General features: G+C 56.3%; 6 protein-coding genes across 6 annotated transcripts; 2 read left to right on the top strand and 4 right to left on the bottom strand.

The window, feature by feature from the left end:
• Positions 1-509: 509 nt before the first annotated feature.
• GCG54_00000344 (uncharacterized protein) lies at positions 510-1564 on the bottom strand (the record flags this gene model as incomplete). The annotated part of the gene is made up of 4 exons (XM_045400484.1): positions 510-958; positions 1008-1027; positions 1129-1273; positions 1333-1564. 4 exons carry the CDS (start codon positions 1562-1564, stop codon positions 510-512), a joined length of 846 nt encoding a protein of 281 aa, XP_045258070.1.
• Positions 1565-1986: 422 nt separating this feature from the next.
• GCG54_00000345 (uncharacterized protein) lies at positions 1987-2640 on the bottom strand (the record flags this gene model as incomplete). Its single annotated transcript, XM_045400485.1, has 1 exon — positions 1987-2640. The coding sequence occupies one exon, from the start codon at positions 2638-2640 to the stop codon at positions 1987-1989; it is 654 nt and encodes a 217-aa protein (XP_045258071.1).
• Positions 2641-3878: 1238 nt separating this feature from the next.
• Positions 3879-5090, bottom strand: GCG54_00000346 (uncharacterized protein; the record flags this gene model as incomplete). Its single annotated transcript, XM_045400486.1, has 3 exons — positions 3879-4774; positions 4827-4979; positions 5039-5090. The coding sequence occupies 3 exons, from the start codon at positions 5088-5090 to the stop codon at positions 3879-3881; spliced, it is 1101 nt and encodes a 366-aa protein (XP_045258072.1).
• A 357-nt stretch (positions 5091-5447) lies between these two features.
• On the top strand, positions 5448-6331 carry GCG54_00000347 (uncharacterized protein; the record flags this gene model as incomplete). The annotated part of the gene is made up of 2 exons (XM_045400487.1): positions 5448-5839; positions 5899-6331. The coding sequence occupies 2 exons, from the start codon at positions 5448-5450 to the stop codon at positions 6329-6331; spliced, it is 825 nt and encodes a 274-aa protein (XP_045258073.1).
• A 112-nt stretch (positions 6332-6443) lies between these two features.
• On the bottom strand, positions 6444-7656 carry GCG54_00000348 (putative WD repeat-containing protein; the record flags this gene model as incomplete). The annotated part of the gene is made up of 4 exons (XM_045400488.1): positions 6444-6636; positions 6692-7096; positions 7152-7251; positions 7317-7656. Coding segments are annotated over 4 exons (1038 nt in total), but the record flags the coding sequence as incomplete, so codon positions are not given.
• A 561-nt stretch (positions 7657-8217) lies between these two features.
• GCG54_00000349 (Protein sel-1-like 2) lies at positions 8218-10923 on the top strand (the record flags this gene model as incomplete). Its single annotated transcript, XM_045400489.1, has 4 exons — positions 8218-8245; positions 8310-8456; positions 8515-10482; positions 10538-10923. 4 exons carry the CDS (start codon positions 8218-8220, stop codon positions 10921-10923), a joined length of 2529 nt encoding a protein of 842 aa, XP_045258075.1.
• Positions 10924-11233: the final 310 nt, after the last annotated feature.

An 11233-nucleotide genomic window follows, 5' to 3' on the forward strand; every position in this document is an offset into this window, starting at 1 on the left:
CAGCAGCAGCAGCAGTAGCGATAACGAGCGGCAAAAAGAGGGCTGAAAGATGTAAACAAGTCATGGGTTCCACGCCGCCCCGCCAGCGGCAACCACCGTTCTCCTGAGGCAAGGTACTGAATCGAGAGGCGAGGCGAGGCGTAAGCGGATGAGCACAAGGCCTCGGTACCGAGAATAGACCCCCGAGAGGTTTGACAGCTGCGTCCGTTCGCGAAACGAACATTGGACCGTGGCGATATTGGATACTGGGCGACTGACTAGCCGTGGTTGTGGTTGTAGTTGGGGGTGGGGGTATCTGGTTGTTTTTGGTTGTTGGTAATAATACAGCTGAGAAACGATATCGTTTCTCCCTCTCTGTCTCAGAGTGTAGGTAGACGTCGTGAGCAAATTGCGTATGCATAGCCGCGAGTACATTGGTGCTGTCGTAACCCCATCTTCTTCCTCCTCCCTGCCTCTTATCCTCATACAGGGCCTCCGGATATCCCGTGGTGCTGCTTCTTCTTCCACTCTCACTTGCGCTGACCCAACATCGGGCGGATGATGTCGTACACCCACGCGTCCTTGGCGGCGTTCCTGTAGCCCGACGACTTGCTGGCTCTTCCGGCCTCCTTCGCGGGCAGCCCGAAGAGGCTGACGGGGCGGTAGTGGTACCACTTCTTGCGCGCCATGAGGTTCGCCACGTCGCGGGTGTGGGTGACGAGGCGCGCGCGCGTCTCGCGGAAGCCGGCGTCCGCGGGGACGGGGCGGAGGTCGGCCGCGCTGACGAGGGTGGCGCGCGGGCGGCCGGCGAGGCCCAGCGTGCCGACCTCGAGCTGGGCGGTGGCCGGCAGGGCGCGGACGTAGCGCTCGAGGAGGGCGCGGGAGGACCGGGCGGCCGGGGGCAGGCGAAGGAAGACGTGGGTGACGAAGGGGGCGGAGAAGTAGGCTACGTAGGCGAAGGGGATGAGGGCGCAGGTGGCTGGGCAAAGGTGTTAGTTTGGATGCTTTCTTGTATGAGTGAGTCTGACAGTTTGCTGGTATGCAGGGGCTTGAGATAGGAGTAGGTACGATAAGAGAGAGAAAGCCGATGTGATGGGCGGGAGGGGGAGAGGGGGAGACTTGCATGCCGCGGTGATCTGAGCTACGGACACGTCGTCGCTGCGCAGCATAGCGGGCTCCCAGACGAGAGCGAAGACGGCGGCCACGAAGATGGTGGTGATCTTGAGGCCGGCCACGAATCCTATCCTGCCCGTGCCGGCCTGGTAGACGAGCAGCCTCTCGGGAAGAAGTTGTGCTACGAGTGCCTCGTGTTAGCTTTCCGTGCGCGGTGTGCGGGCGCTTATGACGACTCACGGGTAGATCCGGGGCTGGTAGCCGCCGGTTTTGAAGCGGTAGGAGTGGTCGCGGCGGTCCCGGACCCGTGGCTTCTGGGCGGCGGCGCGGAGGAGGCGAAGGGCCGCCTTAGACTACTCGGCGGCAGAGATTTTCGGAGGAGCTGCGGGCGGAGCGGACATGGCCGCAGGGCGGGGAGGAAGTGAGTCGCCGACGCGGGCGACCGTGTGAGAGTGAGTCTGAGGAGAGACATGGTGAGGGTGCCTCTGAGGGTTGGGTGAAGGAAGGTAGGGATGGAGGAGTTGTGAGATGAGGTTGAAGATTGGATGAGGTGAGCTACGTTGGATGAGGTCACTGCGCCCTGGCATTGGACTTTTTTTTCCTTCTGAGGGAAAAAAGGGAAAACGCGACGCGCGACTTGGTTATCCGGTGCCATGGTCCGAACTGCACTATGTTTCACAATCACCCATTTCCCAGTAAATTCAGTAATTTTCGATGATTTAGTTGTATTTCTTTCGTAATGTGATTCATTAAAAGTTGCTGGTGGTTCATTCGAGTTGAGCATCTCATGGGGCTCTCTCTCCGTCGCAAGCTTGAGCAATGACCACCGGCATCCATAGCTCACGGCATAGCTCACAGTCGAAGCTCCCTAGGCGAAGCACGTCTACCTTCAAGTCAGACAATGTTCTTCTGCAGCCACTCCTTCCACTGGTCCAGAGTCCAGCTCGAGCTGATCTCGTTGTTGGGGTATCCGTCGAACAGCACCGTCGGGCTGACGTGCACGCCCGTCAACCGCGCCAGCTTGATGAGCACCTTGAAGTCGTTGGTCACGCCGTTGCCGCTGTTGAGCGAGCCGTCTTCCGCGGGCTTGTCCGAGATGGCCAGCAGGTCGTACACCTTCTTCTCGTCGACGCCCACGGAGGCCGCCAGCTTCGCGAGGCGCTTGTACGTCTCGTTGCGCGTCTCGTTGACGACGTTGACGTCGAAGTAGTCCTTCTGCGCCTTGAACAGGGCGTCGCTGTAGGCCCAGAACTTGGCCGGGTCGACCTTGACCACGGCGACGGCGGACTCGTGCACGAGCGTGCTCGAGGGGTGCCAGGGCTGCACCTGCTGGCGGAAGACGACCTCGAGGTTGGAGGCCCAGGCCGGGTTGGCGCGGATGGCGGGCACGACTTGGTTGTAGAAGGTGGCGAACTGCTTGGCCGAGAAGGGGCAAACGTAGTCGAGGTAGAGCTCGATGGTGTGCGGCTGCGCGGCGACGCCCTCCGCGGCGGGTTTGGCGGGGGAGAAGGCCAGCTTGTGGGCGGCGAACTTTGGTGGGACGGCCATCTTGGGGGACGATGTGGTGAAGTGACGGTGTGTTTTTGATGCTGCGCTTCGAGTGAGTGGTGATTTGGTGGAATGGATTCTAATGACGGCTGCTGGGCGCCGGCTTAGGTTTAATATGACGTGCGAAGGGAGCTTCATGAAGCTTCTGAGCAGCGGGAAGCTGTGTTCAAATCAGAGGGTGATGACGCCTGATAAAGGGCCCAATTGGAGCTGGCGGGGGCGGGGTAGCTTCTACAGGCAGTGATACGGCGGAGGGAGCTTTGTTCTGGCAATTTGCGAATCATGATGCAATCCGATCACGACAGACTGCTTACTGAGCAGCTTTGACGACCATATCACGCAATTGGCCAGACTTGATGGCCTGCCTCGGTCGTGCAAGGCCTTCACGGAATGATACAACAAAAATTTGGAATTATAGACGGCTCCCGAGGTCTGGAGCCATGGGTCGGGGCATCTTGAGGTCCGACTTTGAGATACGGCCCGACGCCGATCCCCGGGCCTGCCGGATGGTCATTTCCTAAACTAGCGCCCTTGTCGCTTTAACGGATGGCATGAGAGAGACCAGGAGTTATCATCTCAGAAGACATTGAGCCTTGCTTTTGACGCCGAGCCCCTAGAGCCGTTGGCTCAGAGGCCGGCTTGAAGCCGCACTGTCTCATCACTGATGAGCTTCTCTTCACGCTCGCCTCGCTGCATACATCCTCGGTGAACCAGCGGATCATCGGTCAAGGCGACCTACTGCATCATTTACCAAGCGCATACGCCTGAACCTCGCGTGTTGCGCAGTGCTAATTGCTAATGTGTCACCCGCTTGAATTATGAAGGAAGAAGAAAAGTCAGCGTGGTCTCAGGGATCTCAAGTTCATTAAATATGTTGCCTCTGGCTCTCAAGGTTATGCCAACCGATAAGGTTGTGGTGTTTCTGTGAGAACCCGGAGGACACGACCTTGATGTCATGCCAATGTGCTAATTCTGAAAATTTCACGACGAAGTAAACGAATTTACAAGCAAGTCGTTGATTTCATCCTTTCTTGTCATTTCGCCCAACTTATAGCAGCGACTGGGGACCGGTGCACTATCCCATCGGCCCGCCTGTGTCCACTGAAAATGTTACCCCTTTGGGCAACTCGGCTGCGGTTTCAACTCTCCGTCTTCACGTCTTCACCCATTCGGTCACCGACTAGTGATAAATTGCTCATGATTATTTTGTTCAGGTTTATGATTACAAACTACAACACTCATGACACCGTGTTCTTGGCCACAATGCCGCGCGCAAACTCGCCAAAGTTGATGTGCTGCTCCATGTCAACCACCTCGCCTAGGTTAGGCTGAGTGAAGACCGCCAGCGTGTTGCGCGCAACACGACCATCGCTGACGGACGCCTTGACGCCCCTCACAAAATGCGGCACCGCCTTGAACTTGCCACCAGTAATGCGCTCTAGGGTCTCGCCCGTCTGGAAGGCAATGCCATCCCGCGGGATCTTGACCTGCACCGTCTCCCCGCTGCGGGAGCGGATGTATAGGCCGGCGGTCGGATCGGGCGACGCTGGCAGCTCCGCCAATGGCGGCAAGCTGGCTGACGTGCTGTTGCTGACTTCCGGCACCGCTGGCGAGGTCTCCTTCTCGTCGATGAACATGGCGGATGTCAAGCCCGTGAGACAGCCGTGATCCAGGTGCTCGGCGCACCAGGAATCATCGTTGGCACCAATCTTGTCCAGGTCTGCCTGAGTCTGCGGGTAGTAGTGCAGCAGGCGTGCCTTGGTAGTAGTAGAAGTGCTGACGACGTGCTCCAGGTATCCCTTCGGATAGCCCTGGATCTCCGTCTCGGCGAACCTGTCGCAGGCCCGCGCGACAAGGACGGCCGTGTCAATGATGACTTTGCACAAACTCTCGAGACTCGGCTTGAACCCTGGAAGAACGTCCTGGGATGGCCAGACGTTGGGTGAGAGGTACTCGGGGAAGTTGTCTTCGTTGAACTCCGTCGTGGGCTTGGCACAGTTGAGAGTGGCGTCGACGTAGAATGCGCAGTTCGCGTAGTACGAGCCCTTGAAGGTGTCTACCTGGCCGTCCTTGAGAGTTTCCTTGCCGAGTGACCAGCCCGTCAGATATTTGGCCTTGACATTCTCAATTTTGGCTACATGAGTGTAAGCGATGTGTACAGCCAATGTGGGGTCCCACCGTCGTACCCAACTCTTGCTCGGGCAAGTTGCCAAGGTAAGAGGCATAAGACAACGTTTGATGCCTCAAGTGTGCAAACTCGGTTGGCACATCCTTGACGACCAAAATACCCAAGGAATCGGGGCCGAAAGCTTTCTGTAGAGTCTCAAAGGGGATGTTACCTAGAACAAGATCATCACATGTAAGTGGCGGTTGTTACGCTGAATAGCGAGAGACTCACCCTCCTTGAGGTCGTTCAGCGAGACAGTGACCGGTTGCGCGATGGAAGACATCTTGACCCTCTGGAGTGCAAAACTGGAAGAATTTCTCAACGACGAATGATTTTCACAGAAAAGTAATCAGATCGTGGCTGCATCTACCTACAGCGGACCCTGTGACCTTCTGGGGAGTGTGATCTGATGTGGGGGAGGGGCAGCTGGTTGGCCTTACGTAATCCAAACCTTCCATACCTTAACGCCAGTGCGCTGAAGCTCCTATCGCCAGTTTATATCTTGAAGGTTGCAACCAACACCAGGTCGGAAACCGCCGGACACCGGCTACAACCGCGACAATCTCACATTCACCTTCCCTATCGAGACCTCAATCGACTCACGAGAACGCGACGGAAACGAAAAGGGACGAGGGAGGCAATGGTTAAGCCCCTATCCTTCAAGGGCGAGAAGAAGCCCAAGAAGAGAAAGCGGACCGAGGCGGAGGCCCACGACCGAGATGCGCCTGCCGGGGACGTCGTCCGCGCCGGCGCCGCCTCCGCTGCTGCACCGGAGGATGACGCCGATAACGACGACAGCTGGGTGTCTGCCGACGCGGTGACGGATGTCGTTGGACCCATCATGTTCGTGTTGCCTACGGACCCGCCTGCCGCGTTGGCGAGCGATGCCAACGGCAAGGTCTTCACGCTGGGTATCGAGAACATTGTCGACGGGAATCCCACGAGCGCGGAGCCGCACGACGTGCGGCAGGTGTGGGTTGCGAATAGAATTGCGGGAACGGAGCAGTTCAGGTTCAAAGGACACCACGGACAGTAAGCGCGCCGCTTGCGACCCCGAAGCTGTCGACGGGCGTAGCTAACGGATGATATAGGTATCTTGGATGCGACAAGAACGGCGTGTTGTCTGCGACGTCGGCGGCCGTATCGCCGCTCGAATCGTTCAACATCATCGCTACAGCCGATACCCCGGGCACATTTCAGATTCAGACGTTGCGGGATACGTTCCTGTCCGTCAAGCCGCCCAAGCCTAACGTTACGACATCAGACGTACGGGGCGACGAAGAAACCACGACCTTCAACACCACATGGCGCATCAGGATGCAGGCGAGGTTCAAGCCGCGCATCAAGGCGAGCAAGGAGGAAAAGGCCAAGGAAAAGATCAGTCGAAAGGAGCTGGAGGAAGCCGTCGGGCGCAGGCTCGAGGACGACGAAGTCAGAAAGCTGAAGAGGGCCAGGAGGGAGGGTGATTATCATGAACAGCTTCTGAAATTGAAGGTCAAGGGGAAGCACGACAAGTATGGCTGATCCCGAGTGGCCGCTTGCGAGGTCGATGAACGGAAGCATGATACCCAGATGAAAAAGCACATCATTCTTTTTTCCACAGAGTTTCTTTTTTTTCGATTCTTCTACTCTACCCCTAGCTGGGTCTCCAGGCCTTGATGTTGCCGTCCTCCCCGGCAGTGAAGACGACTTGCTCGTCGTCGTAGAAGCAGAAGGACCGAACGATCTCATCGCCATGACCGCCAGGCAAACCGACACTATTTGCCTTGTCAAAACCCCAGCTGCCCTCGTTCGTCCGTGAAAGGTGAACCAACTCGAATACCTGACGTCTGTGCAACCGTGTTAGCTACGAACTCCCACTCTCGGGCAAATAAAGATACTTACTCCAAAGCGCCAACTCCGACGATAGCGCCGCTTCCATCAACCTTGGTGGTGACGTTGGCGATATACTGGCATCCCAAAGTCTCCCTGGCATCGCCAAAGTCGGCGACGGCGGCACCGGTTTGGCACTCGTCGGCGACACTGTAGACGGCAAACTTCTCATCATGGGTCAAAACGTAGATCTCTGTGTCGCTGATGAATGAGGCGTGATGAACGGAGCCTTGGTTGAGCGCCTGGATGACAACGTCGTCCTCGTCGGAGATACGCGTGTCATAGACGTTGACGAGGCCATCGGTCGAGCCAGACAGGAGGACGTGAGGCTGCGAAGGGTGGAAGCGAAGCTCAGTCACGTCATCGCTGTGGACTTCATCGTATTGTAGCCTTTGGGTTGGACCAGCTCTGATATCCCTGCTGGAGTGTCAAGGGGTGGGCTCTGAGAAGGACTTTTGCCGAGGGTTCTTACCAGAGCAGAACTGAGGCAGTGTGGTTCTGAAGTTCCGTCCCGATTGCTATCGTGTTGGTTCTTGAGTCACAGGCAAGGGAGGTGATGGGTGACTGGGTTGCTGCAACTGCGTGTAAGTCGACGTGGTTCATCAGCCACCCCCCCGGCTTCGGCGGGTCAACATACCTGCAAAGTGGGCTACTTGCGGTTTTGAGCTCTGCCTCAAGTCCCAGATTGAAACCTCCCCATTCTCTCCTGCCGTGCAGACGATAGATTCCAGAGCATCGTATGTCTTTAGGCATGTGAGGTTGCCGTGGCTAGTGGCCAACGACCTGATTGGCCCCTGGCCTACGCGGGCAGGGTTGAAAAGGGTAAGTTTTTGGTCGGAAGAGATGGCAGCTAATCCAGTGTTGAGGCGATGAAGATCAAGGACGTAGACATCCCCTTCACCACCGAAGTGGTGGCCGTCGACACAGGTGAGGTTGTACATGTTCCTTGTGTTGACTAGACTTGAGTGAGCATGGGTCTGGGACGGTGGAGAGAAAAAAAAGGTAGTCAGCGAGTTGAATTCTCACCAGACAAGGTTCCTGATCAACTTCAGAACAACAGGAGAAGTCTCCCAAGGAAAACAGATGAAGCCAAATCTAGAACCCAAAAAACCGTGGTATGGCGAGGGAAATGCTTGAATAAGCACAAGTTCAAGCGCGGTTCATCTGAGGTTCTCACCTGTCAGTTGGTGAATTTGATAGTGAGCTGAGGGGCTCTTTGGTGCAAAGCCCCACCATATGCAACCCTTGTGCCAAACCCTCATAGAGCGATATGCCGATACGTACACCTTGTTCTTCAGTTAGTACTTGTACCTGTCACTAAGCTAGCGTGTCCAATCACGTCAGGAGGAGCGAGCGACCCCCGGTCTCCCAGAGCTCTCAATTCATCTACGTGGACCTTAGAGCCAGGACAGCTGTTCCCATCACTGCTGTTAGCACCGCCAACCGAAACTTACGTCCGTCGATTGCTACAGGTCATTTGCTGCGGGATAACATGTCGCGCACCTTTGCGACCGACCTTTGCACATAATACTCGCAGCATGAAGAGCTCTTTCCTCTGGCTTGTCCGTAAGTGCTCCCTGCTGGCGCAATGTCGGGATGTAGATGCGGGAGCTGACATATTACGCTACAGTGCTGTTGCAGGCGGCCGCGGTGTTCTGTTCCGATGCGCAACAAAAAGTGATCAATACCGAGAACGACGAAGCCGAAAAGGAGAGACATGCAAAGATCCAGACGGACGTTGTTCCCGAGCAAGATGCACCACCCCCAAGACAGCCAGGTACGAACCGTCGCGATGGTGGGGGGAGATCGGACAGATCATGACTGACGCTGAGCAGGGGCCGACTTGGTCGATTTGGCCATCCAGCAGCTCGAGAAGCTCCCATCACGACACTACCCGAGACGCGAACGCCGATACACCCTCGTATGGACTACGTTCAAATACGCACTCAAGGTCTTCCCGAGCCTCGAAGCAGCTGGCGTGCCGGGAAGCAACCAAGCACGCGAAACGAAGGTCAGCGGGCCGCTTCTGGAGGCTGTCAAGCTTCTGGAGCAGTCCGCTCTTCAAAACAACACAGATGCGCTGTATCTCCTCGCCGACATGAATTTCTACGGAAACTGGACTCACCCGAGAGATCTGAGGGTTGCCTTCGGCCACTACCAGACCCTCGCCACGCTTCACGGAAACCGCACTGCCCAGTATATGATTGGCCTCTACTACGCAACAGGAATCGGCAACGTCGTAGTTCCCGATCAAGCTAAGGCACTGCTCTACTACACCTTTGCAGCAATTCAGGGAGACACCCGCGCGGAGATGGCTGTAGGCTACCGGCACCACAGCGGCGTTGCCACGCCGAAGAACTGTGAGATCGCAAGCAAGTACTACAAGAAGGTTGCCGACGAAGCCATGGTATGGTATCGATCGGGTCCTCCGGGCGGCATGGCCTGGGTTGTTGAGTCGTACCGCATTGCAGACGAGCTTGGTGGAGTGTATGGCGAGGGTGCCAGTGCCTCGAGTGCCGGCATGAACGCTATCAAGGTCAGCCCCAACTCAGACGCCAACGCCGCCATTGACGACGTTATCGAATACCTCGACCTCATGTCCCAGAAGGGCGATGCGAAAGCGTCTTACAACTTGGGGCGTATTTACTACGATGGCCAGAGAGGGCTCGACAGAGATCTCGACCTAGCTCGCAAGTACTTCTTCACCGTCGCTAAAAGATACTGGAGAAAGGACGGACGTATCATCGAAAACCATAAGCAGGGAATCGAAAAGACAGCAAGCAAGGCCGCCGGCTTCATCGGTCGTATGTACCTGAGAGGCGACGGAGTCGATCAGAGCTTCGACCAAGCAAAGAGATGGTTCGAGCGTGGCATCTCCCATGGAGACGCCCAGTCGCAGCATGGCCTTGGTCTGATGAACCTGCATGGATACGGAACGCCGAAAAACATTGCTATGGCTACTGACCTCTTCAAGGCTGCGGCAGACCAGGATTACGCACCTTCGCAAATTGAGTTGGGCGTTCTTTACCTTGACCAGGGCGGACCGGAAGACGTCCGAATTGCCAACAACTATTTCGAGTTGGCAGCCAGGTACGGTCAGATTGAGGCACACTACTATCTCGCAGAGATGGTGTACCACGGAGTCGGCCGAGACAAGACTTGCTCCATGGCTTTGGGATACTACAAGAATGTCGCCGAGAAGGCCGAGCCGTTGGTGTCCTCTTGGGCAGAAGCAAACCAGGCCTACTACTACGGCGACGTTGAGCTTGCGTTCTTGGAGTATGTCATGGCAGCTGAACAAGGCTACGAGAGAGCCCAGAATAACGTCGCCTTCATCCTCGATCCGCTCAAGTCAAGCTTGCAGCTGTCCGACAATCTGCCACTGCCTAAGGGGCTTGGCGTCAACAACAACCGCCCAGAGTTGTTGAACAACCCCACGCTTGCCCTGATGTACTGGACTAGATCCTCACGACAGGCCAATGTGGACTCCCAAGTAAAGATGGGAGACTACTACTTTTACGGCATCGGTGCCGAGCACGACGTCAACAAGGCTGTTCAGTGCTACACTGGTGCTTCGGACTATTCCCAGAGCGCGCAGGCCCTTTGGAACCTGGGCTGGATGCACGAGAACGGCATTGGCTTGACGCAGGACTTTCACCTAGCCAAGAGATACTATGATCAAGCCCTCGAGGTAAACGAGGAGGCGTATCTCCCAGTTACCCTGAGTCTGCTCAAACTGCGCATCAGGAGCGCGTGGAACACCTTCACTCACGGGCCTATTCACTCTATCCAAGACGATCCCAGTAAGAAGCCTTCCATTACTCACTCATGCGTTCAAGCAAACTGACTTCAATACAGAACCAAAGAAGGATTGGTCCCTTGGCGAGTGGATCGCCAACTTTCTCCAAGACGACCAGTTCTACGATGACCCATATTATGAGGACATTTTTGACGATACGATCGGAGGAGGCCCCGAAGGCGGCCCTCTTGAAGACGACGGTATCGCGGAGAGCCTCATCATCGTGTTCCTAGCACTGTCGCTTGTCCTGCTGCTGTACTATCGCCAACAGCGTCAGCAGCAACACCGACGGGAAGAGGAAGCCAGACGACGTCAAGAACAGCAGAACCAGCAGGGCCAACCGGCACCTGCGCCCGCTCCGGCAGCGCAACAGGATCAAGGCCTCTTTCCGCAGCCGGGGAACCCGGAATGGAACAACTGGGTCGCGGGAGGCATTGGTCACTGAGCTGACATGTATGATACGAAAGCACACAATGATGCGCGGCAAGACAAGCGAGATAGAGAGGTTCGAGGAGGACCGTAAAGCGAGATGTGTGAAGGCTCAGCAGAGGAAAGAAGCATTTTCAGCGCCGGCGTTTTGGGAATGTCCTAGGAATGGAAACCTAGGTTTTTGTATGAAAAAGAAATAACCACTATGAGCAAAACTGTCGCTTCGTCCGACTAGGGATTCGCCTGTGCCATCGTCGATGTCGGGTTGCCATGTACTTGACCCTGATCATCCTAGACGCGGCAGCAATACAAGCGTTTCCGTGCAA

Source organism: Colletotrichum gloeosporioides (genome assembly GCF_011800055.1).
Source record: "Colletotrichum gloeosporioides strain Lc1 chromosome Unknown consensus_90, whole genome shotgun sequence".
NCBI lineage: Eukaryota > Fungi > Ascomycota > Sordariomycetes > Glomerellales > Glomerellaceae > Colletotrichum > Colletotrichum gloeosporioides.